Source organism: Bos javanicus, chromosome 10, assembly GCF_032452875.1.
Source record: "Bos javanicus breed banteng chromosome 10, ARS-OSU_banteng_1.0, whole genome shotgun sequence".
Classification (NCBI taxonomy): Eukaryota; Metazoa; Chordata; class Mammalia; order Artiodactyla; family Bovidae; genus Bos; species Bos javanicus.
In genome coordinates, this window is record NC_083877.1 from 35,564,829 (window position 1) to 35,588,116 (window position 23,288).

Genomic DNA, 23,288 nt, shown 5'->3' on the forward strand with positions numbered 1-23,288 from the left:
GGGGGCAGCTGAGTGCTCAGCTGGAGGGCTGAAGACGGGACACTGGCCTGGGATGTAGATGTCCCAGGCTTAGCTGCCTCCAGCGTGTATGCAGGTTGAGCAATGACAGGCCTTACTTCTGTGAATGAGCAGGGCCCCAGCCTCATCGCGCCACGAGAGACTGCTAGCATCCCAGAGATCGGCCCCCAGAGGGATGGGGGGAGGGGGGTCCTGTTTATTTACCAAAGGCACAGGTGCTCATAGCTAATGGCATTTGCTATAATTCTCTAGTAAGAAAACAACCTCTTCCCAGAATCTACACCACCCCCCCTTCCTTTCCCAAGCCAGGGCCTGTCTTCATGTGGGATTTGAGACTGTGTCCATAGGTGTTAGGCTTCCCCAGTGGCTCAGCAGTAAAGAATCTGCCTGCAATACAAGAGCCTCAGGAGCCGCAGAGACTCAGGTTCAATCCCTGGGTGTGGAAGATCCCCTGGAGAAGGGCATGGCAACTCACTCCAGTATTCTTGCGTGGAGAATCCCCATGAATCCCCACGGACAGAGGAGCTTGGCGAGCTACAGTCCATAGGGTCGCAAAGAGCCAGAGACAACTGAGCAACTTGGCAGATGCAAGCACAAAGCCTCCTACAGTACATGGTGGGGTCAACCCTAACTGCCACAGGCATATAAAAATCTGACCACTCTAAATCTGTCTCAAGGGGCCCAGTTGGCCTGAAATATTCTGATTCCCCAAGAGGGTGGGGGACACCTTTGCTCTTTTGCCCCAACCCTGAGGGCAGAGGCAAGGAGGCCACATTTGGATGGGGAGTGGAGCAGAAGGGTGATGTCATTTTCCAGTGGTTATGGCATCAGGGCTGGCAGAAGGGGAAGTGAATCCTCTTCAAACCCAGAGGCAGGGCTTTTCCACTGTGCTCTGGAAGGGACCTCGCGCCCAGTTCAACTCTTAAGGGCTTTTCCCCCAGCACACTTCAGTTGAGGGGCACTCTACTCTGCTGCCTGCCCCCCATTTCTCAGCCAGAGAACAAAGGCCAGGCTTAGGCAGAAAATCTTGGGACAGGGTTCTTTAGTAGGAGTTAGAGAAAAATAAATAAACTTCATACAGTCGGGAGAGAAAATGGTGCTGACCTTGTCAGACAGTCTGAGTCGGGGGCACATGCTGGGAAATGCCCCCAGGTCTCAGAAAAGGGGCGATCGGCCTTTGGGTGGGAGAGAGCACAAAAGACCGTCTTTCTCCCCTCTCCCCCAGCCGTCTCAGTGGCCTGAGGGTCATACAGCTGAGGCAACTTTTCCACATCAGCCTCCCATCCCCCACAGGCAGGAGGCGGGAAAGGCATCTCAGTCTGGGATCCTGGGAGCAGCCATCCGTCCCCAAAGAACTGGAAGGAAGTGCCAGACTCTGTATCCGGGAACTGACAATGAGGTCAACTCAGGGCAAGCCGGAGATGGGGGCTAGGAGCCAGACTGAGCCTCCAGCCTTAGGGCAGGAGCTTTTGGAGTTTGGCCCTGCTTGAACTGCAGGGGCAGGAGTGGAGGTTCCAGGTAGCCAGGTCTAACCCTCCAGGAGAGGAAACTGAGTCCAGAGTGGCTCACTAGGAAAGGCAAGAGTGGGGGGCCAGGACCCCATTTCCTGCCTCCCAGGTCATATTTTTTCCCTCCACAAATATGTGACACTTATTCAGAGAGGAGGGGAGGAGGAGCAGGATGTTAGCTTGGAGAGGGCCTCAAGGCCCCAGAGAGGCCCCACATGGTTCCAGCCTCCACCTTAGCCTACAGCTGAGGGAGGGGCTCCAGTGTCCGAGGGAGCTCCAGCTTCCTGCACCTCAGAACACAAGGGGCCCTCTCCTCCAGGGGTTGGAGCCATGTCCCAGAAAAGAGTGGATGTCCTTGCAGGATGTCCCCATGGGATGGGGGCATCAGAGGTGGCTCTCCTGGGTCTCTGCCTGCTCTGTGAGTGTGTCCTGCTCACACAGCTCCCTGGAGACCACGCAGGGTCTCTCAGGCTTGTCCTCCTCCTCAGAGGGGAAGCAGGCCCGGAGGCAGGTCCTCACTGACTCCTTCACTTCCATCTCCAGGCCCTTCATCTTGGCCTCGTACTCTGCCATCGCCTCCTGCTGGAACTGTGGGGACAGTGAAGAGCACCCCCTGGCTCAGGATGGGCCACCTGCCCCCCTCTCCCTCCCCATGACAGTGAAACTGAACCAGAGATGCCTGGTTTGTTCAGACTGCCCAGGAGATCAGGGTGGGAAGTGGAGCACATCAGGGGGTTTCTCTCAGGGGAGGGTCTGCCAACCAAGCGAAGAGATCTGCAGAGATGCCTCAGAGCATCTGACCCCCAGGAGAGGGGCCAGTCCCTCTCCTCCCACCTCCTGACTGGCAGCTCCCCCGAGCCCGGTCCCTTTACACCCTGGAGCCAGGCCAGCTCTGCTGTGGGCCTGGGTAGTGGTCCACGCCCCTCCACCCCCACCTGTTTTTCCATCTCCTGGATCTGTTCCAGGCAGGCTGCCTGCTTTTCCTCCAACTTCTCCTGGTGCCTCTCCAGGTTCTCCGTCATCTGGGCAGGAGTAAGTGGCAGATACAGACCCCTTTAGGCTGGTGTCCCAACCTCTGCACAAATACTAGAACCCCGGATGGCCAAGGGGCAGCCCCTCTCCCACTGCCTCCTGCCCCATCCCTAGCTGCCTGGGCCAACTGAGACAGTGCATCTCCTAAGGGCAGAGTAAAGGCCTGGGACCACCTCTTCCCTCAGAGAGAGAGTGTTTGGGAAGAACATAGCTCTCACACACCTGCTTGATCACCTGCACCACCTCCTGGATGTGGGAGTTGTTAATCTCTCTCTTCAACCTGTTGGGGTGATCAGAGTTTCAGGTGGGGTAAGAGGCCGCTGAGAAGAGCTGGGTGGGACAAAGTCTCCACAGGGTGTAGGCAAAATGAGAACTTCATTGTAGAATCATCTGTGGCTGGCACATCTATGTCTGGTCTGGGAACCAGCTAGAGGGGTAAGCAGACGGACCCATGGAGGACCTGAGGAGCCTTTGGGAGCCCTGCGGGCCTTCTGAGGGAAGGGGCTTCCTCACTAAAATGCACTGTTCCTCAAGGCATGCATGGGCAAGTGTAGGTGGAAATCAGATGTCCCAAGGTTTCGCTTCCCTCTTGGCATGTTTAATTTTCCCTTAAATTCTCCTCTCTGCTCAAATAGTAGTGGCATCTGTGTTTTGCCTAAGGAGGACATTCTCTGATTCAGAGGTGACAGAAGTGGAATCACCTTTCAGGAACCAGCAGACTCTGGGAAGCAAGTCAGGATCCCCTTGTAGGGAGGCCCCTTCCCACTGGAGTGGTTCCTGCTCAGCACCAGGCCTGGAGTTAAGTCCTGTGCCTCCCCTCCAGGGCTCACCTCTCCTGAGCCATCTTGTCTGTGGTGACCTTCATCATGGCCTGGATCCGCTCCAGCCTCTTGGCCTCCAGCTTCTTCTTCATCTCTTTGGTGTCACTGCAGAAAAACAGGCATCAGGAAGACATTTCCTGCGGCCTGGGCCTTCCTGGGAGGTAAGAGTCAGGAGTAGAAGGGAGGCAGGCCTACATCTCCAAGGTCTCCTTGAGGGTCTTCCGTTCTGCAGCCTGTTTCTCCCTAGCCAGCTCCATCATCTTGGTCATTTGCTGAGGGAAAGGAAGAACCGGCTAAGCCAAGCAGATGAGAAGCCCTTCGATGTGCAATATGCGGAAGGTGTGGGGTCTGGCCGTGGCTTCCTCTCCTTCCCCTCCCCTCCTCTCCCCTCCCCGACTCTGGCACCTGGGCCGCGTGCTGCTCCTTGAGCTTCATGACACACTCGCATTGCTCCTCGCCCAGCTGCAGCAGCTCCAGCTCCAGCCTGTCCCTCAGCTCTCGCAGGCGCACGTCCTCGCCCTCGGGGCCTTCGGCCGACGCCGCCCCGGCGGTGTCCTCGCCCGGCAGGGTCCTGAGACGGCCACGTGGGAACAGGCCGCGAGTCCCAGGCCGCCCGCGCCGCCGAGGGCAGGATGCCGCCGCCGTCGCCACCGCCATCGCCCTTACCTCTTTTTTCGAGATCCCTTGCCCGGGCCGAGCTTGCGGCCCCGGCACCCGCCGCTGCCCCCGGCGCCTGGCGGCCCGAGCCCGGCCAGCTGCGCCGCGCCCCTCTGCAGCAGCTCCTCCCAGCGCCGCACGCCGCGCCGCCCCAGTTCCCGAAGCTCCTTCTCCTGGCGCCGCTGCAGCTTCACGACGCCCTTCAGCTCCCGCAGCTCCTCCAGGCTGGCGGTCTGCGGTTCTGTGGGGGCCAGGGTGAGGCGTGCGCCCCCTGGGAACCGCCCCCCGCCACAGAGTCCCCGACCCTCCCCAAACTCGACCCCAAAGTCTCACTCGGACTCAGCAGACCTTACCCGCAGTTTCTTTCGTGGCCTCCTCCCTCTTGGCCCCGGCTGCTGCAAGAGCCAAAGACGAGGCTCTTGGGGTGTCCTGCGGGCCCCTGGGTTCGGCTGCTCCCCGCCCAGTCCCCTGACAGTGTGGGCCGCCTGCTGAGCACTGCCCAGCCCGAGGCTTCACACGCAGCTGTTCCCTTCCCAGGTGAAAGTCTTCGCTTTTTTATTTTTATTTTTTGTGAAAAGCTGCCGCCAGGCTGGGATGTGCCTATGCGTGCAGGGGAGGGGTCAAGACCCTTCAGATGGGTGGGAGGACACCGAGCGCGTACCTGCTGACCCGTTGCTTGTTGGAGCCGATGCCCCGTTGACCTGGCTGGCAGGGTGATTCCCAAGAGGGAAGGGACTCTGTAGAGAGAGCAGGTTGGGAAGGTGCCTCTCACCCTGAGCCCGGGAGTCGGCCCCCACCCTCATCATCTGGCAGATGGGGCAGGCCTGTGGGGGGCTCTGGCAGGAGACCTGGCAACACAGACCTCGGACTGGCCTCCCATGGCTTCCTTGAGCTTCACAGCCTTCTTATCATGGGCACTGAAGAACTTGATAGGATTGGCGAGGGCCACAGTGAGATCTGGGTGCACAGGGATATAGGGGGCCTGGTAAGATATGCCTCGGAGCCTCTCCCATCCTTGCCTGCCCCAGGATACCCTGTTCTGCCTTCCACTGGAGGCTGGCTTGAGGAGAAAGGAGAGAGGATGGACAGCCTGGGGCTCCCGGCATTCCATGGGCCTCCTACCTGCCCAGGTGTCAGGCACATAGTCCTTCATCTCCAGGAAGACGAAGAGCGCAGGCATGGTGAGTGGCATGTTGCTCTCGTTGTGCAGACAGAGATGGTGGTATCCTGTGGGACATGACCAGGTAGCCAGTGAGCCAGAGCCCACTGCTTCCAGCGCTGCTCACCAGCAGCCCAATACTCAACACTCCTGCCTTTAGTCTGGTTCCTGGCTGTGTGATCTTGAGTAGATTACTTTAAATCTCTGAGACTTTCCCCATCTGTGAAATGGGGGTAACAGTGTCTACCTCATGTGGTTGTGTGCATGCTAGGTGGAGTCAGTCGTGTCTGACTTTGCAACCCTATGGACAGTAGTCCATCAGGCTCCTCTGTCCATGGGATACTCCCAGGCAAGACTACTGGAGTGGATTGGGATGCCCTCCAGCTCCTGCATTGCAAACAGATTCTTTACCACTGAGCCACTGGGGAAGCCCACTTCATGTAGTTGTTCTCAAAATAAAGTGTGAATGTGTTATAAGCCATTAAAGCATTTTAAGTGCCCAGTGAGTGTCAGCTGCTTGGGAAATTGCCCCAGTAATTCCAGAAAATTAGAGACATTCTGTTGGGTGGGCAGAGGCCTCAACCTCTGTCAGTTTCCTGGAGAGGTCCTATTCCTGCCCCACTTTCTTGGGCTGATAACATGACAGGGCTACCTTTCTGAAGCTGCCCCATCCTGTGGACGGGTTCCTGATGCTGGTCTTGGTCTCAGACCCACTGGGAACAGCAAAGAAGTACCCCTGTCCTTACCAGAATTCAGGGCACTGATGGGAATGATGCGGTGTCCAAGAAACTTGTTGCCTTCCTCCATCACAGCAACTCTCAGGGAAGCCAGCTCAGGCATCAAGATCTGGGGAGAGTTCAGGACAGGACAGGCTGGAGTTGGGAGGGGGTGGCCAGGCTTTCCCCTTCCTGGCTCCAGAAATCTAGGGTCAGTGTGAGAACATGTTACCAGGTTTGCTGAGAACAAAAGGCCCACTCTAAGCCACGTACATAGCCATCCTAGCAGCTCCTGTCATGGCTGGTCCACACAGGGCAGAGAGCTGGATATGTGGCCTGGGCTCCAGGGGCCTGCTGCAGACAGCCCTTGGCAGCTTTGTCAACAAGTATCCAGTGGGGGCAAAAGACCCCCATGATTCCTTGGGCCCCTGCACCCTGGTCTGGGAGTGCTCATTTCTGCCTCTAATCCTAACATGAACAAGCATGTGCATACACACCTATACACACACACAAAACCTGCCCACCAAGTAAATTTCTGTAAAACTTGGTTTTTGAACTCTTAAAACTCAGGAGGGCACAGGTGAGGGGTGGGGAGAGGAGGAGGTTCAAAGAACTCCCTTTATGTATTTCCTCTTCTACAAGTAGAGACCGAAGAGGAGGGGCACGTCCCAGCCCCTGCCTACCCTGGGCCTCGCCCCCACCTTCTCAAAGACAAAGGGCTCCTCCTTCCAGACCGGATTGATGGAGTTGGTACTGGGTGATAGCTTGGTGCGATAGCGCCTCTTGGGATCTCCCGGAAGGCCAAACAGCTCCACTTCCACATAGGTGCGCACGCTGCGTTCTGACAGGAACTGCCCAGAAATCACCTGGAGGGGCAGGGAGTGGCACGGGAGGTCAGTATCAGTTTCCTACTCAGGCCATGCTCTAAGTCCTCCAGCGCCCTGGCTGAAACATCCATTCTTGGGTACTGGGAAGAGCCCCATTCAATTCTGGCCACAGAGTAGAAGCTATCTGGCTCAAAGGTTATAGCTAAGCTCTGGCATCCAGGGTGTTTCCAGCATTCAGGGAAGAGGTGTGGGCTTCCCCACCTCCTTCCCCAGTGAGGAAGGAACAGGTCCCTCCCCCAGGGCCTGGGGCTCCTGCTGCCCCACTCTGCCCACTCTTCTCCCCTCCCCCAACCCAGCCTCAGCCCTTCCCCTTGGTTTCCATGGGGACCAAGAGGCAGCCTCCAGTGCAGAGGAGGAGGCAGTTTCCAAGGCAACTTGCTACTGCATGAAACTGGCTGGGGCTGAAGTTTTCAGGATATCAGGGGAGGGGGTTGGGAACGGAGGGGTGGGGCTCCTCAAGACCCCAGCCCTCCCGGCTACTTGTCCACCTCAGGGCCTTGCCGTAATGGAAAGGGTGGTGGCTACCACCACGTCGATGCGGTCCACTGAGAAGGGATTGAACTGCTTGTCCGACCGACGCATGAACTCATGCTTGAGGAGGTAGCCACTCTGCCCGTTGAACTCGAAAAGCGCCATGTTCTGCTGCATGGGCAGGTCTGGGGGGACAGGGGCAGTCAGGCAGGGAGCCCCAGCTCTAAGTCTGCACACAGCCTCTCTCTTTCCACATTTCCCCGCCTTTCCTGTCTCGTGAGCAGGGAGGTTGGGAGGGCTGTGAGGATGAGGGTTTCTCATATCCCATATTGGTTCCTGAGGGTCTCATCTCTCAGGAAGGGCCCCCAACCCGAAGTCAGCAGGAGCAAAGCCACGACCGGACCTCACACTCAGAGTGGGAGCTGAGACCAGTGGAGCAGGGGTTCCCACAGCCCCACTCAGGCTGAGCAGCCAGAACGCCAGAACCCTTGCCAGCACTCTGGCATCACCACACACACACTCATGTACCTGCAGTCACACAGGTATGAGCTGAGGCACTAAATGCTCCTACACTCGCACGTGCACCCACCTAACTGAACATCAGCTCCCCCAAGTCTGTTTCAAAGACCTCCCCCTCCCCAGGGAAGGGGTAAAGGTGAGAGGGGCAGGGGAAGGTTCTTAAGGGCCTGATCATGCCCTTACCCATCGTCTGGAAGTTGAGGGCAACCATCTGACAACCAGCATTCCAGAACATCTGAGGCATGTAGTTGGAGGAGTCCATGCGGGTACCCTTGGGGTAGATGCGGCTCATCTGGCGCTTGTTGTAGCTGCCATGGAGTATAGGAACCGGGAGGACCACAGACCTACGAGCCTCGTCCCAGGCCCCCCGCCCCTCTACCCCACCAGGGACCCTGGCTACAGAGGTCTCAAGGATACTCCACAAACTGCACTGAGGACTTGGAGAGCAGGTCGTAAGCCTTGAGCTCCGTGAAGGAGGAGATAACATAACTTCGATTCTTTTCTGCATGGAGAATGACAGAGAGTCCACATCAGGCTGTCCCCTCCCACAGACCTGTCCTCCCCTTTGGTATGGCTTCCACTGAGGCTTGAGGGTTGAGGGGCCAGCCCCGGGGTAGGAAATGTGCAGATCTCTGTGGGTAGCAGTGTGTCCTGGGATAAAGGGTATGTACAGTGGATACACACGGGGTGGACTGTGAGTGCCAGAGTCCTGGAGGCGGGGTGCATGCCCTGGGCATGCACAGGAGGTGTGGGGAACACACAGAGATGACCCCAGAGGTCAGGAACATGCCATGAAGTACAGGGCACAGAGGTTAGGGGCCCGCAGCAAGAGTGGTGCACAGGAAAGGGCACAGGCTGGGGGTTCAGGGATGAGAAGCATCGCAGAGTGGACACAGAAACAGGTGTTGGTGATGGGGACGTGCATAGAGGGTGAGAGGAACTCACTGTGAGCATGTCTGGAGAAGATAAAGGTAAACAGCACGGGTGCGCTCAGAAAGCGAAGGGGACAGGCTTCACTTGTGTCTGGCTGGTGTCTTTGCCATCTACCCCCTCCCAGGAGTTCTCATGCCCCAGAGACCACAGGAGCCCCCGGACGCCCAGCTGAGGTGGCCTGTTGTAAATGACCTGCCTGTCACCGACACATTCCAGAGCATTCTGCTTGCTGCCAAGTTCCCAGTACAGGGACAGCATATTGGGAGCCACTGCCACTTAAACATGCCCTTTGCCTGGCTCCCCTGCCGGGTATTTATAGACAGGGCTCCCAGCCCAAGGGAAAGGAGGACCTGCCTGGCTCTCACCCCCACCCATCAGACTGCTCTGGTGTCAGGACACACTTCCAAAGGGCCTTCTCCTGCACCGAATCTTGACTTCCAGCTTCCCACCACCCTGTGCTAACTCACGGGCAGAGAACTCGAAGGAGATGAACTTGGTGGGCTGGATGTAATTGACCAGGCTGGACATCTCCTTGTAGGCCGTCACCTCCAGGCCCGCTGTGCCCTAGGGAGGAGGGGGAGGATAGAGAAGAGGCCAGAACAGAGCTGGGCCCCACACCCGCCCCATCGGAGGACTCCCCACACACCTCATCTGACTGCATCTTCTTTATCTCTTCTTCATCCAGGTTTCCCGACTCCTCCTCTTCCTCTTCTACCTCCTCCTCCTCCAACTCAGCCCCTTCCTCACCAGCCCACACTGCCACATACAGCTCTGTCAGTACTGGGGGCACCGGGAGACCCCACACCAGGCTGGCTCTCCCCTTCAGGCCCAGCCCCTCTCTCCCATTCCAGATACTCCCCCATGCCCACACCCACCCCAACTCCTCCCAGGCCAACTCACCTGTATCTTCACCCACAGGGGCATTGGGTGGGCTGCTACCCTCAGCCTCCCCATCCAGCTCTTTGCTGGGGGATGCAGAGCCAGAAAACTGGTTCTTCTTGTTCTTGATTAGGATCTTGCCTCGGAGATCCTCAGGGCTGGGCAGGGGGATGCCAGGTTTCAGCTGTGGGAGAAGAGAGAGAGGCCTCAGCCATCTCCTCACCTTCAGGGTATAGCATAAACTCCTTCAGGCCAGGCTGCCCTTCATTTGCCCCCTCCCTACTTCTCCAGCCTCGTGTCTCCTTACTCCACATAGTGCACCAGCCCTCTGTCTGACCCAACTTATCCCAGCTCCTCAGTGATGTTTCCTCACCTTATTCAGTCTGCCTGGAACACCCTTGCCCACTGTCATCAAGGTAAATCCATTATCTCCCTTAGGTTACAGCTTAATAATCTCCTTCTCCAGGAAGCCTTCCCTAATCCCCAGGACCAGATCTGGAGCCCCAAGTACTCCTAAAGCAGCCACTGGTTGTAATGGCATGGTTACTTGTCTGCCTCCCAACTAGAGGGTAAGCAGTCTGAGCGCTGAGACTGGCCCCTTTGCCACTGACATGTCCCTCAAGCCCAGAATGGTGTCTGACATGTGGTAGACAATAGGGCCCAACAATCCTCGAGGTGAGCCCCAGCATCCTGGCACCCTGCCCGGGGTCCCCAGCCCTCAGCCCCAGATGCCCCACAGTGAAGTCTTCTCACCGGGAACTTCTCCAGGGGTTCTGTGAGCAGCATATCCCCAAACATCGTCCGGCAGTACTCGGCCATCTTAGCCTGTTGGCGGGGTCTGCAGGGAGCAGACGTGGGTGGTGTTCAGCTGCTCCTCTCTACCCTCTTATCCATCTTTTTGTGCCCCCTGATGACCCAGATCAGAGGCTTAGGAATTTGGGGAGGCAGGGACACAGGCAGGAGAGCCCACAGTCCCAAGGAGATTGTGAGGAGACCTGGGAGGGAGCTTGAAGGCATGGCTAAGAGGCTGGGAATGACTGTGGGGAGGGTAGCAGCAGGTGGGAGACGGGGCCAGGGTAGAGAACAAGGCTGGGTGGCCTGGATACACACGAGTCCACGTGGTTTTCAAATGACAGGATGACCGGATAAGGGGAGGTCTTAAAGGCACTTTCTGCAATGGCTTCGATTGCTTCCTGGAGGAGAAGGGGACCCCAGGAGGAAGAAGGAGATCAGTGCTATGCTACAGGCTTCCACTCCCCCAAAGGCACCATTGTCCACTCTCCAGTTTCAACACATACATAGAACTGGAGGGCAACTCTTGGCCCCTGTCCCTTCTGGTCCCCTCTAGTCCCCACACTGGTCCAAGGCCTCCCAGCCATCCCTCCTCTCCTGCTTCACCACCCCCAACCCCCAAAGGCTCTTGGCCCAGGGCCCTTCAATAGTGCCAGTGTCACCAGCCTCTGCATACCGAGTCTCACCTTGAAATAGATGTCTGTGGTCATGGTGAAACCGTGGGTGATGATGGGCTCTTCGTCGGGGGGCTTCCCCTTCCAGCAGTCCAGCTCCACGCAGCGGCAGCCTGCCAGCAGCACTTGGCGGTACATCTCAGCAGAGGAGAGGCCTGAGAACTGGCCGGCTGAGCCGGAGGAGGGGCGAGGGGCAGGGGCTTCACTCAAGGGCAGTCCTGCTCTGCCCCGCCCCTCTCCATCGTGGGACTGTCCTGTGCGAAGCCCCTGCAGGGGATTCAGGGGACAGGAACAGGGCCCAGAGGAAGAGAGGTTGGCTGTGAGGTCACCAAGGCCCACCTGTCAGGTAGGTGTTGTGGGAGGAGTTGATAAAGTAATGGTTGAGCGGCTGGGTCATGTCGTGGTGCAGCAGCAGCTTGTCCTGGGCCAGCACACTGTTCTCCGGCCCGCAGAGAAACCACACCATGCCCTCGGGGGACAGCTGGCCTGGGGGACGGGGTGGTTGTCAGGGTTGCAGCCTAGCTGTGGGGCCGGGAAAGGTCCACGGAGGGCCCAAGTTTCCCTCAGTCCTCACCCCGCTGCACATTGATGCCGCTGGGCTCGTACTTGTCGATGAGGCCCTGCACCTGGTCAGGACGCGCCGGCGGGAACAGCAGGGAATTGAGCCTGGAGTCGCGCTGTTTCTGGTTGATGAATTTGGCCAGGTGCTCCTTAGTCATATAGGGTTTGGCCTTGGAGTGGCTGCAGGCCAGAGAGAAGATCTAGGTCCCCCTCTAGATCCCCTGGGCTAGGGTGAGAGGGGCCTCAGACAACCCCCTTCTCCAGCAACATCACCTAATTATCAGCATGGCAGGTGGGAATTTCAGCCACCACCCCTTCCCCAAGCCCAGCCAAGCCCAAGAAGCTCACTAGGAAGTGAAGATCTCATCTATTTCTGGCCGAGGACAGAGGCTCATGAGGAAGCTCTTGTACACGGACTCTGGGAAGTCCTCAGGATTGATGGCATCGTTCTGGGAGATAGAGAGTCACTGATGACTCCTGGGTCCACGGACCTCAGACTAGGCCCAGCCCTGTGCAAGGGGACCTGGGGAGAGGGACAGCTCAGGGCAGACAGAAGAGCATCAAGGGCACCTTGAGCCCCTACTTTTCAAGGCCCTTGTTGCTGAGCAGAGAGCATCTTAGCTGGTTTGCTTTGCCCCTGAATTGACCTCAGCTAGTCACCAATAAGCATGTGAAGAGATGCCCAACATCATTAGCCTTGTGTGCTGTGCTTAGTTGCTCAGTCGTGTCCAACTCTTTGCGACCCCATGGACTGCAGCCCTGCAGGCTCCTCTGTCCATGGGATTCTCCAGGCAAGAACACTGGAGTGGGTTGCTGGTTTCCTCCTCCAGGGGATCTTCCCCACCCAGGGATCAAACTCAGGTCTCCTGCATTTGCCATCTGAGCCACCAGGGAAGGGGATTCTGCTGGGCCAAATTCTGAAACTCATCAGGACAAGGAACTCCTTTCTATGTCTGTTCCATTTTCTTCCTTCTGGAATAGGAATGCCTATAACTATTATCATACGCCTATCACACCACTGCATTTTGGAAGCAGGAGCCCTGTTGTCTTTTTCACTGATTCACAGATGTAATAGGGCTTCCCTGGTGGCTCAGAGGTTAAAGCATCTGCCTTTAATGCGGGAGACCTGGGTTCGATCCCTGGGTCAGGAAGATCCCCTGGAGAAGGAAATGGCAACCCAGTATTCTTGCCTGGAGAATCCCAGGGACGGAGGAGCCTGGTGGGCTACAGTCCACGGGGTCGCAGAGAGTCAGACATGCCTGAGCGATGTAACTTTCACAGATGTAATGGAATTTTGCCCCAGGATTTTGACCTGTTGCTGATTTAGATGATCTAGATGAGATTTGCCTGGAAAATCCCATGGACAGAGGAGCCTCATAGGCTCCAGTCCATGGGTTCAGAAAGAGTCAGACAGGACTGAGCAACGACACACACAGATGAGATTTAGGACTTTCGAACTGATGATGTTTGGACGAGAGTTTAAACTTTAGGTTTGAGACTTTGGGGAATACTAGGGTAGGGTGAATATATTTTGTACAGGGGACAGACATAAATTTGGGGATCCAGAAGGCAGACTGTAGGGGGCTAAAGGTCATCTCCAAAAAAGATATGTCCATATCTTAATCCCCAGAACCTTTGAATGTCTCCTTATTTGGAAAAAGGGTCTTACAGATGTAATTAAGTTTTGGCTTTTCATATGAAATTATCCTGGATTATCTCAGTGGACGTGAAATTACAACAAAAGTGTCCTTATAAGAGAGAGGCATAGGGAGATTAAGTACACAGAGCAGAAGGTAATGTGAAGACAGAGCAGACAGAGCAGACAGAGAGATGTGGCCATAATCCAAAGAATGCCAATAGCCAGCCAAAGCTGGAAGAGGCAAGGGAATATTTTCCTCTAGAGCCTCTGGAGGGAGCATGGCCCTTGATTTTGGACATCTGGCCACAACAACCATGAGAGAATAAATTTCTGATATGTCAGGTCACCTAGTTTGTGGTAATTTATTACAGCACCCAGGGAAACCAATACAACTAGTAAACATTTTAAAGGGTTTTGCACTTTTAAAAAAATTCTGAAGAAAATCTGGATAAACTTAGTTATTCAGTCATGCCTGACTCTCTGCGACCGCCATGGACTGGAGCCCACCAGGCTCCTCTGTCCATGGGATTTTCCCAGGTAAGAATACTGGAGTGGGTAGCCATTGCCTTCTCCAAGCTAATGCCTTCTCATTAGCCTTAGGTAATTGCAAATCAAAACCACAGTGAGGGGAATTCCCTGGAAGTCCAGTGGTTGAGACTCCACCCTTCCACTGCAGGGAGCACAGGTTCTATCCCTGGTCAGGGAACTAAGATCCCACAAGCCAGAGGGTGTAGCCAAATGGAAAAAGAGCATAAAACCACAATGAGATACTATATACACAGAATGACTAAAGTAAAAAATAAAAAAAGAGAGTAACAAGTGTTGGTGAAGACGTGGAGAAATTGGGACACTTGTACAATGCAAGTGGGATTGTAAAATGGTATGGTCATTTTGGAAAACAGTCTGGAATTTCCTCAAAATATTAAGTATAGAGTTACTATATGACCCCAAAATTCCACCCCTAGGTATGTACCCAAGTGACTTGAAAACATATGTCCAAACAAAATCGTTCATAGAAGCATTATTCAGAATTGCCAAAAAGTGAAAATGACCCAAATGTCCATCAACTGTTGAACAGATGGGTAAAATGTGGTATATCTACACCATGGAATATTATTCCACAGTAAAAAGGAATGAAGTACTGATAGATATTAAAACATGGATGAAGCTTGAAAACATTGTGCTAAATGAATGAAGCTTGATATCAAAAATCACATATTGTATGATTCCATTTACATGAATTGTCCAGAAGAGACAAATCTACAGAAACAGAAATGGAAAGTAGCTTTGGTGGCATTCAAGAATTCTGTGCCTTTGCATTTCACTCCAGAAAAACCCATCAATTGTTTTCTAGGTTCACTCTGAAAAGCCAATATCGGTCTCAGTTTGGAGCAGAGGCTCCGAGCAGACGAGCTAGATTAAATCTTGGACCCATCAATTACAAGCACAGATGGCTCAGGGGCTCCTACTGTGGTGCTGGAGAACTGATCGATAAGGAGGACATGGCCGAGGTGGGAGCTCGGGAGGTAGGAGCACAGAAGCGTGGATGTTACTGACAGCAGCCATGGTGCCCTGGCAGGAGCCCACTCGCACCTTCTCCCCAACCCCCAGCTTGCATCCTCTGCGACTCATGGCACCAAGGGGTCCCCAGCTCTGTAGAGCTGACCACAGGGAAGGATTCCTCCCGGGATTCATGCAGACAGGTGATCAATGAGGCCTCAGTTTTATTTATTTATAACATTCCAAATTCTTATCAGGAGAAAAGACTCCATGGATTCTGGGTGGTACTCTATATTGAGGCACTGGCCAAGGGAGGATGGGGGCCTGAGATCCACCCCCGCCAGGCAGGAACCCTGGCTCAGGGCTGTGTCTGCCCAGACAGCTCCTTTCTGTAAGTCACATAAGGTACCTCATGGGTCACCCCACATACGACTTGTAATTCAAAATTAATTACTTAAGTAAAAAGAAGGGGTTTCCCCGATGGCTCAAGTGGTAAAGCATCTGCCTGCAATGCAGGAGACACAGAGACCTGGGTTCAATCACTGGGTTGGAAAGATCCCCTGGAGAAGGAAATGGCAACTCACTCTAGTATTCTTGCCTGGAAAATCCCATGGACAGAGGAACGTGATAGGCTATAGTCCATGGGGTCGCAAAGAGTCAGACATGACTGAGCATGCAAGCACGCCAGTAGAAAGAAAGATGTTTTCATGTGTTGAGCTGAGGGAATATAGACCAACCTACTCTAAACTCAGGCATCTCAGCCCCCTGCCCTGGTTCTGTCACTGCTCCTGATGTCAGGAATCGGTGGCTCTGGAGTTACCTGGCTTTTCAGGCTGTTGGCCAGGACTGTACCATCATTTCTGCTCTCCCCACTCCCATGAGGCCTGCCTAAGTTGCCCTCCAGCCAGAGGCAACTCAGGTGAGAATGAGAATGCTGGGAGTGGGCTGGGGAAGGAGAACCACTCACCTTGCCTTTGGGGAGGTGGCAGGCACTGAGGGCAGCTTCTACCCGCTTGCGGTCAGCAGGGAACATCTGGAAGAAACTGAGAGCAGAGAAAGTGAAAGTTGCTCAGTTGTATCCGACTCTTTGCGACCCCATGGACTGTATAGTCCATGGAATTCTCCAGGCCAGAATACTGGAGTAGGTAGCCTTTCCCTTCTCCGGGGGATCTTCCCAACCCAGGGATCGAACCCAGGTCTCCTGCATTGCAGGCGGATTCTTTACCAGCTGAGAAAGGCATCAGGCAAAGAAGAGGTGTCGGGCCTGGAGAAGGAAGGCCTTGAAGAGCTTGGGGGAGGGGAGGGGAGGACACGTGGGGAGGGAATAGGGGAGACTCACTTCTTCACGGGAATCTTCCCCTCAGGGTTAAGCTGCATCTTGAGCTTCACAAGGCTGGTGGGCAGAAAGCAGCCTGTCAAGGCTCAGTCCCACACACTTAACCCTGCGTGCACTAAGGCCAGGAAGGTGGGCACTTACATCTTGTCCAGGAAGGTGCTGCGGGAGGCGTTGGCCGTCAGCGGGTGCTTGGCCAGAGCCAGTACGTCTTCAGCCCAGTCCTGCAGGACCCCAGAGCACAGCGGTCAGGTCCCTCACCCCAGAGGTGCCACCACACCCCACAGCCCAGGCCTGTCCCTCAGGATTTCTGGGCAGTCCCCAGGGCCCAGACCTGTGCCCCCCACACACCTTGCCCACGTTGTCCTTATAGGAGACGAAGTTATGGAAGGTGAGGTCCACCATGTCAGGGCCGGATACCACTGTGAGCGTCTTCAGCAGGAAGTTGTCGGGGATGTTCATGTTGAAGACTTCCCGGAGCTTCTGGCTCTGCAGCAGGTGGTGACGTGGTGGGGATCAGCAGTGCGCCCCTGGCCCTCTGCACCATGGCTCCCCTGTCTCTCCTTCTCAGCCACATGAAGTCTAGCCTACTGGAGGGCATCTCATCTGTGCCCATCGTGGGAGCCACGGAAGGAGAGGTCCGCAGGAAGAGACAAACCAAGGCTGTGGGGCTTGCAAGTTCTGTGTATTTTGTTTGCCATTTCTCATTTGAAGACAGATTCTTAGTCCCCAGTTTCAGGGAATCTTGCTTCCCACCAATCCCTTCCTCCAACTTCCTTACCAGCATTAGGCAAAAACAGGCAAAGTGTTTGGAGAGGAGGGGAGAGGGGGCTAGCCATACCTCCCAGCCTGGCATGCTCTAGGAGCAAGAGCTGACCATGCAACGTCTCCATTCACTGTGTCCTGATACCAAAGCCCCGGCAAGCCAGGGGGCAGCCACACCCCATCATGGCTTAGGGAGAGACCCTCGGCTCGCTCCAGATATCAGGCTCCCCGCCCCCACAGGGACCCCTACCCCATGGAGCTGGTGTCTGTGCTGAGCCTGGTCTCCTCTGGGCCCACTTACCTTGGGCATCTTGGCAAACTTCCCAAAGCGGGTGTCCCGGATGCTGGTGATATCCAGGAGCTCCATCTCCTGGTAGCAGCAAAGACGGGATGTGGACCAAGACATCAGATCGAGGATGAAGGGCAGGAAGCTTTACACCCCTTCACATCTTGGCCAACTACCTTTTCTAGATGCCAAGACTGTGGGGTCTCCCAGACTGCAAACTTCCCTTCTCAGCAAGTGGCTCGCCTTCCTCATGCGACCCTCCTCCCTTCCTCTGTAGCCACGCCTCTCCTGGCCACTCAAATTACTGGGGAGCTGTGACCTCATCTCCCCACCTCCATCCCAGATGTACTCTCCGCATACTCCTCCACCCTTCTTTCTGCCCAGGTGCTGAGACTTCTCTGATCTCTCTGGACCCTCAAGGTTACCCAGAACCATAGACAGGGAATCTGCCTTTGGCAGCAATTCTAATTCCATTCTCTCTCTCCAAGGGATGCTAAGGGTGGAGCATTGGGGCCCAAGGCAGTCATGGTCCTCACTGGGGTCCTCCCTCCCAAAGCAGCCAGACCCTGCCAACAGGAGGTCCCGTGGAGCTACCCTTTCAGGTCACTCTACACTGCTGGCATCCACACCTTCACCCCTGTGTCATCAAGAGGCTGCTTGCATTCGACGGATCGGCAGGAGTTCGGGGCCGTGGTAGACAGAGGCTGCCTCACCTTACTCTGATATGTCCAGTACAAGTAGTAGCCCTTGGGATCCACACGGAGGATAACCGGAGAGGCTATCGTCGTTTCCTGCAGAGAGAAGGAGTCAGCCCCCTGCTCTGAAACTTCAGGCTGAGCACTCCTGGCCCCAGCCAGGGCTTTCAGAGCTCACCGTCTGCCTAGGAGGTGGCTGTCCCAGGGGTTTGTGGGTATTTCTCTTTGTTCTCCAGAGCTAAGGGCAGGGTATAAGCCTTAAAAGCTCTGAACCAGGGGTGGGAAGGGGTAGAGGGTTGAAAATGACATTTCTGGAAGAGAAGAGGGTTTCCCCTCTAAATCCCAAATAGAAGTTCTCCCTCTAGACTCCAAGCAAGGGTCTTGGCCCCCACCTTACCCTGTTTTCAAGGCCCACAACTCAACCAAGGGGGTAGAATGTTCCTCACCAAGACTCCATGCTACCTCCAGGAGAACTAAACACAGTGAGAGCCGAGAACCCAATCCCTGCAAAGCAGCCTAGCTTCCTGCCTGCCCAGTCCTCCCATCCGTGGATCCCAACCACTTAACTGTCCCACAGGCCTTCCCACCTCCCAGCATAAGCACCCAAACTTTCTTGCCTAAAATATCACCAAAGACTAGCTTCTAGAAAGCATTTCCTGAGACACGCTGCAACAACAGGGTAAGAGCCGGTTCTCAGACCTAGAAGCCTATCTAAGACATCCCCAGGGGCTCACAGACTCCCAGGAAACAAGCCTCTACTAGACCGTGAGCTCTGTGCACCATGTTTGCTGAAGGAGCGAGTGAATGAAGAATGAACTCACTTCTGAACTCCTGTTCCACTCACAGAGCACACAGGCTACCTTTTATCTTAACGGTCTTTGTATGCACAAATAACAAGATACTAAAGTTGAAGTTTCCAACAAGGCATGGTGGTTGCTACACACCAAACCAGAACCAATGCAAAACTTACAAAGGAAATGGTCCAGAAAAATGTTCTCAAATCCGGGGTGGTTAGGATATGAGAGGGAAAAGAACACTGCTAATTCTGAAAAAAGCTGTGTTGTGAACTCCGTTCCCTTGCCTCCCCAAGGGAGGGTTGGGGTGCCTGACCCCTCACTTTAAACCTCCTGCACTTGGAAAGCTTTTGTCACCCCTGAGGTTGTGGGGTCTGACACCTGCCTGGGAAAACGAATGAGTGACAGATGGGCTGACTATTGGAGAGAGAGAGTCATAGTGGTGTGACAGTGAGCCCAAACCCCCAGAGTCTGTAGGGCAATGAATCCGTGAGTATTTTCTGGGTCCAAAATGGGCCTGTGGGAGAGAGGGCAAAGCCAAAGTTGCAAGAAACCGAAAGTGGTAACTGGATTCTGAGGGGCTGAAGAAGTAATTTCAAGTGACCTCCTGAAATAGAAATGATAGGAGGACCCTGTGCTTCCCTGGTGGCTCAAGGGTAAAGAATCCATCTGCAATGCAGGAGCTGCAGGAGACATGGGTTCAATTCCTGGGTAGGGAAGATCCCCTACAGGAGGGTATGGTAACCCATTTCAGTATTCTTGCCTGGAGAATCCCATGGACAAAGAAGCCTGGTAGGCTACAGTCCATGGGGTCGCAAAGAGTCATTCACGACTGAAGTACTTAGCATAAACCCAGGAGGACCCTAAGTAAGAGATCCCCAGGGGCTTCCCTGGAAGGTCTGGTGATTAATATTCTGCACTTTCATTGCAAGGTCGGGTGCAGAGGTTCCATCCTTGCTCAAGGAATTAAGACCCCCACATGCTGTGTGGTGTGGGCCAAAAAAAATTTTTTTAATTAAGGAAAAAAAGAGATTTCCCAGTTCAGAGAAGGTGGTTGGTGGGTCTCCTAAGAATCCTCAAAAATATGCATGAGAAAAAAAAGAAGTGTTACCCTTTTGCCAGGCCCAGTCCATGATAGCAGCTGCTCAGTTAAGAGCATCAGTACCTCTTTGACCAATCCCTCCGTGCACCCCACTCCTAGTAGGCAGAGAGGAGGAGCAGGGGATCCCCCAACAGGCCTTCGCAGAGCGTCTGTAGCTCACCTGAAATTATTCTTGGAGGTGAGGTAGAAGATGTCATTCTAAGTCAGGTTGGAGTTTTGAGATAACTAGTCTCTGAAGTTAATATGCTGTCTAGGTTGGTCATAGGGAGAAGGCAGTGGCACCCCACTCCAGTACTCTTGCCTGGAAAATTCCATGAACGGAGGAGCCTGGTAGGCTGCAGTCCATGGGGTCGCTAAGAGTCGGACACAACTGAGCGACTTCACTTTCACTTTTTACTTTCATACATTGGAGAAGGAAATGGCAACCCACTCCATTGTTCTTTCCTGGAGAATCCCAGGGACGGGGAGGCCTGGTGGGCTGCCATCTATGGGGTCCCACAGAGTCGGATATGACTGAAGCGACTTAGCAGCAGCAGCAGCAGCAGCAGTCTCTGAAGTTAGACTGGGCTTTGTGAGGAAAAGAGTCCATAGGCTTGTATGGACTCTATTCCCCAAGAGCAAATGGAATGTCTCATGACTGGCTGAGTGTCCTTCTGGGAGTTATAGGGGAGCTTCTCCCACAGAATACATTGTAAAGGAGCTCTGGGACACAAAATTAAGTTGGGAGCTCATGACATCCCATGCACGGTGCTTATCCAGTACCCAGGTCATCTGCCAACTGGACCAAAGGCAGTCTGCGAGCAGAGCCTCATCTGGCAGGTGCATGTGCCCTGAGACCCGGTGCTTCCTGCTCGTGGGAGGCAAGCTCCAGGACCTGCAGTGCCCTGCCTCAGGGCGGGCAGCGGGCCCGCTGGGTACCCGGAGGCTGGCTTGCAGAGCAGGGCACATGGCACATCCCCATCCATAATGATGCTAAGGTTACACACATTTCCCAGAGGAACTGAGAGAGGCCACTTCACTTTTCATTCTGAGCCACTTCCCTCATCCTGCAGACTCTGGGACATACCTCCACCATGCCGTGGTGGCCATACAACTCCTGTCAAAGCAGAAGGCCCCTTTCCACAGGCCACTCCCCACAGTCATGGCAACCAGATTACTCAGCCGAGCCCAGTCCCAAAGGTCTGAGAGCCGTAACTCGTGGCCCCTGAGCCCCCTCATCCCGCCTGTGAGGAGGAGGAACCAGCCCTAAGGGCCCACCCCTCCTGCCCCACCACCCAGCCTTCAGGTTCCCTCCCTGGGAGCAGCCAGCTCTGACTCTCACACCAGGCCAGCCCAGAAGCCTCCCCTCCCTGAGGAGGACCCCAAATCCTTCCCCTTCCCCACCCCCCAGAGAACCCCTGGCCTGTGGCAACACACACATTTTCAGGGTCCAGGAGAACCAGAAGCTAGGAAGCAGGCCCAGTTTGAGAAGGAGCAGACACACTGGAGACAGAGGTGCAGGACAAAGCGTGGTTTCCCCATTCCCTGCAGACAGGCAGGCGTCAGGGAGCCAGGCAGAGAGCAGCCGGCAAAAGCAGAAGTCTATAAGTTCCCTCCCAGGCCCCGGGGAACAGAGCCTCCAGGTCTCACTCGCTCAGGCTCAGGGTCATCCCATAGCCGCTGGCAGGGAGCGGGACATCCCTGGGACAGGCCTGGGTGGGTGCGGAGGAGCAGGTGCTTATGCTGGGAGCAGAGGCCTGGCTCACCTCTGCTTCTGCTCCGGCCTTGGCTCTGGGGCACCTTTCTTCTCTCCCTCAGGAGAAACCAGGAGAAACACACCCTGCTCTTCTTGCGAGTTAGGGGGAAAGGAAGACCCAGACCCAAAGAGGCTTCCTCCTGCGACCACCTGAGCGGCCATCCTCCTCTCACATCTACACACAGAACCTTAGCCCCTGGCTGCCAAGGGACACAGGCTTGGGCACACACCCTCACCCCCAGGTTTGTTTATCTGGGCAGCTGTATCAGCCGCCTGGCCAAGCCACACGGGCGCCTGAATCCTGGCAGACATAAACCAACCCAGTCCCCCTGGCAAAGCCCACAGCAGCCCATCCGCCACCCCATCACCGCATCAGCCCTCTCCAGCCCCACTCACATCATCCCATTTGATGAAGCGCTCCCCTTGGCTCAGATAGGCCTTCACCGTGGGGGGCAGCAGGACAGGGTTGAGAAGAGACATGGTGCCAAGCGTCCCTCTTTGGAGAGGCTGGGCAGGCAGAGCGCATGGGAGGAGGGGAGGAAAGAGGGCGGGCAGGAGGAGAGCCTAGCCGGGCTCACATGGCACCCGCCCCAGCTAGTCCGGAAGTCTGGGTGCTCTTACAGCCCACAGGGTGCAGGACGGAGTGCTTCGGCCAGAGGCCCATCTGCCTTTTAAATCAGCCTCCTCCCGCCAGCCTGCAGTGGGGGGCTGTGGTCACTGCTCCTGCCCATGGAGTCCGGGCTCCCTCCCCAAAGCCCCCGCCCTCACCCAGTTCCTCAGCACTTCCTGCTCAGGGCTTCCTTCTCTGTGCTGCTCGGCACTGAGAGGCAGGTCATGAGGTCTGGTAGCCTCAGAGCAGGGGCCTCTCAGTCCCAGGTCAGATGCGGCAGGGGCATGAGCTAGGGGTACTGTTCCCCTGGTGGACACTGAGGGGGAAAGGGCCCCCACAGACGTGGGGTCCTGAGCACCAGAGTCTGTCTCTCTCAGAGGCTGAGGGGGAGGCTGGGACCACCCTGAAGATGGGAGTTGAGGGTGGGGCAGGGTCCAGCTGGGATTGAGTGCTTTGAATAAGCAAAGTTTGCTGAACACCCAGCTCCTCTTTCTCAACCCTTCCTCCCCATGAAAATGAGGTGCAAGGGAGGCAACTGCACCCCTCATCTGTCACATGACTCCCTCCTCTCAGCCCTCCAGAGTGGCCGAGGCCTGGACCCTCACTGACTAGCTGCCACTCGGCACACAACTGCCCTGAGCTCAGCCATCACCCTCCACTGTGATCTCCTGCAGGCTCCCTCCTCTGCCCTGCGCTGGGGCCTGTCGGGAGAACGCTTAGGGCAGGGAGGCTGTTCAGAGAGAGGCCTCTGCTCGGTCAGCTCAGGGCACATGACCCTAACTCTGCTCCAGCCCAGGGCCCAGGCCCCTCGAGCTCAGTCATAGCCCAGGGCAGTCCAGCCCACTTCCTCTTGCCCAACCTGCTCTTATCACCCTTCTTAACCCAGCTGGGGGAGCCAGAGCTCTGACCAGGACTTCCTTCCCCTCTCAGGGCCCCACTTTCTGCCCCAGGTCCCATCATGGACCCTGGTGCCACCCCCTGGCCACCACGGGACCCTTGCCCAGGCCCTAAAACTGCCTCCGATGGCCAGTCTGGCCCAGGGCAGGAGGAGAGGGGCCCTTTGGGGGCTGGAGCTGAGGGGATTCCTAGCACAAAAATAACTCCCAGAAGAACAATTCTAAGACCACTGGGGTGGAGTAAGGCCTGACAGCCTATGGAATCGGCTTGGGAATCCTCCATGCTGACCTGCCCTCTGCCGAAGC

At 55.6% G+C, this 23,288-nt stretch overlaps 1 protein-coding gene across 6 annotated transcripts; it reads right to left on the reverse strand.

The window, feature by feature from the left end:
- Positions 1-1,043: 1,043 nt before the first annotated feature.
- On the reverse strand, positions 1,044-22,234 carry PLCB2 (phospholipase C beta 2). 6 transcript variants are annotated; one of them, XM_061430751.1, is made up of 32 exons: positions 21,873-22,231; positions 17,864-17,941; positions 17,166-17,234; positions 16,451-16,588; positions 16,244-16,323; positions 16,106-16,159; positions 15,734-15,809; positions 11,976-12,076; positions 11,641-11,807; positions 11,406-11,552; positions 11,079-11,236; positions 10,711-10,793; positions 10,354-10,438; positions 9,622-9,784; positions 9,368-9,477; positions 9,189-9,285; positions 8,206-8,290; positions 7,972-8,096; positions 7,300-7,454; positions 6,613-6,777; positions 5,942-6,041; positions 5,159-5,263; positions 4,899-4,993; positions 4,698-4,773; positions 4,390-4,431; positions 4,046-4,277; positions 3,785-3,950; positions 3,575-3,651; positions 3,389-3,484; positions 2,781-2,838; positions 2,462-2,548; positions 1,044-2,114 (listed from the first exon to the last, which is right to left on the reverse strand). In XM_061430751.1, the coding sequence occupies exons 1-32, from the start codon at positions 21,954-21,956 to the stop codon at positions 1,911-1,913; spliced, it is 3,558 nt and encodes a 1,185-aa protein (XP_061286735.1). In that variant the 5' UTR covers positions 21,957-22,231; the 3' UTR covers positions 1,044-1,910. The 6 variants fall into 6 exon arrangements, with proteins under 6 accessions (XP_061286735.1, XP_061286736.1, XP_061286737.1 ...); XM_061430752.1 differs by lacking the exon at positions 4,390-4,431; XM_061430753.1 differs by lacking the exons at positions 1,044-2,114; positions 2,462-2,548; positions 2,781-2,838; positions 3,575-3,651 and having other exon boundaries at positions 3,396-3,484.
- Positions 22,235-23,288: the final 1,054 nt, after the last annotated feature.

What these genes read in the sequence shown, in the direction of transcription:
- PLCB2 (XM_061430751.1), bottom strand. Translation starts at nt 21,956, where the DNA reads ATGTCTCTTCTCAACCCTGTCCTGCTGCCCCCCACGGTGAAGGCCTAT. An exon ending in CGGCATCAATGTGCAGCGGG is followed by an intron (nt 11,553 to 11,640) that starts GTGAGGACTGAG and finishes CCCGTCCCCCAG; the next exon opens with GCCAGCTGTCCCCCGAGGGC. An exon ending in GACAAGATGGCTCAGGAGAG is followed by an intron (nt 2,839 to 3,388) that starts GTGAGCCCTGGA and finishes TCACCCCAACAG; the next exon opens with GTTGAAGAGAGAGATTAACA.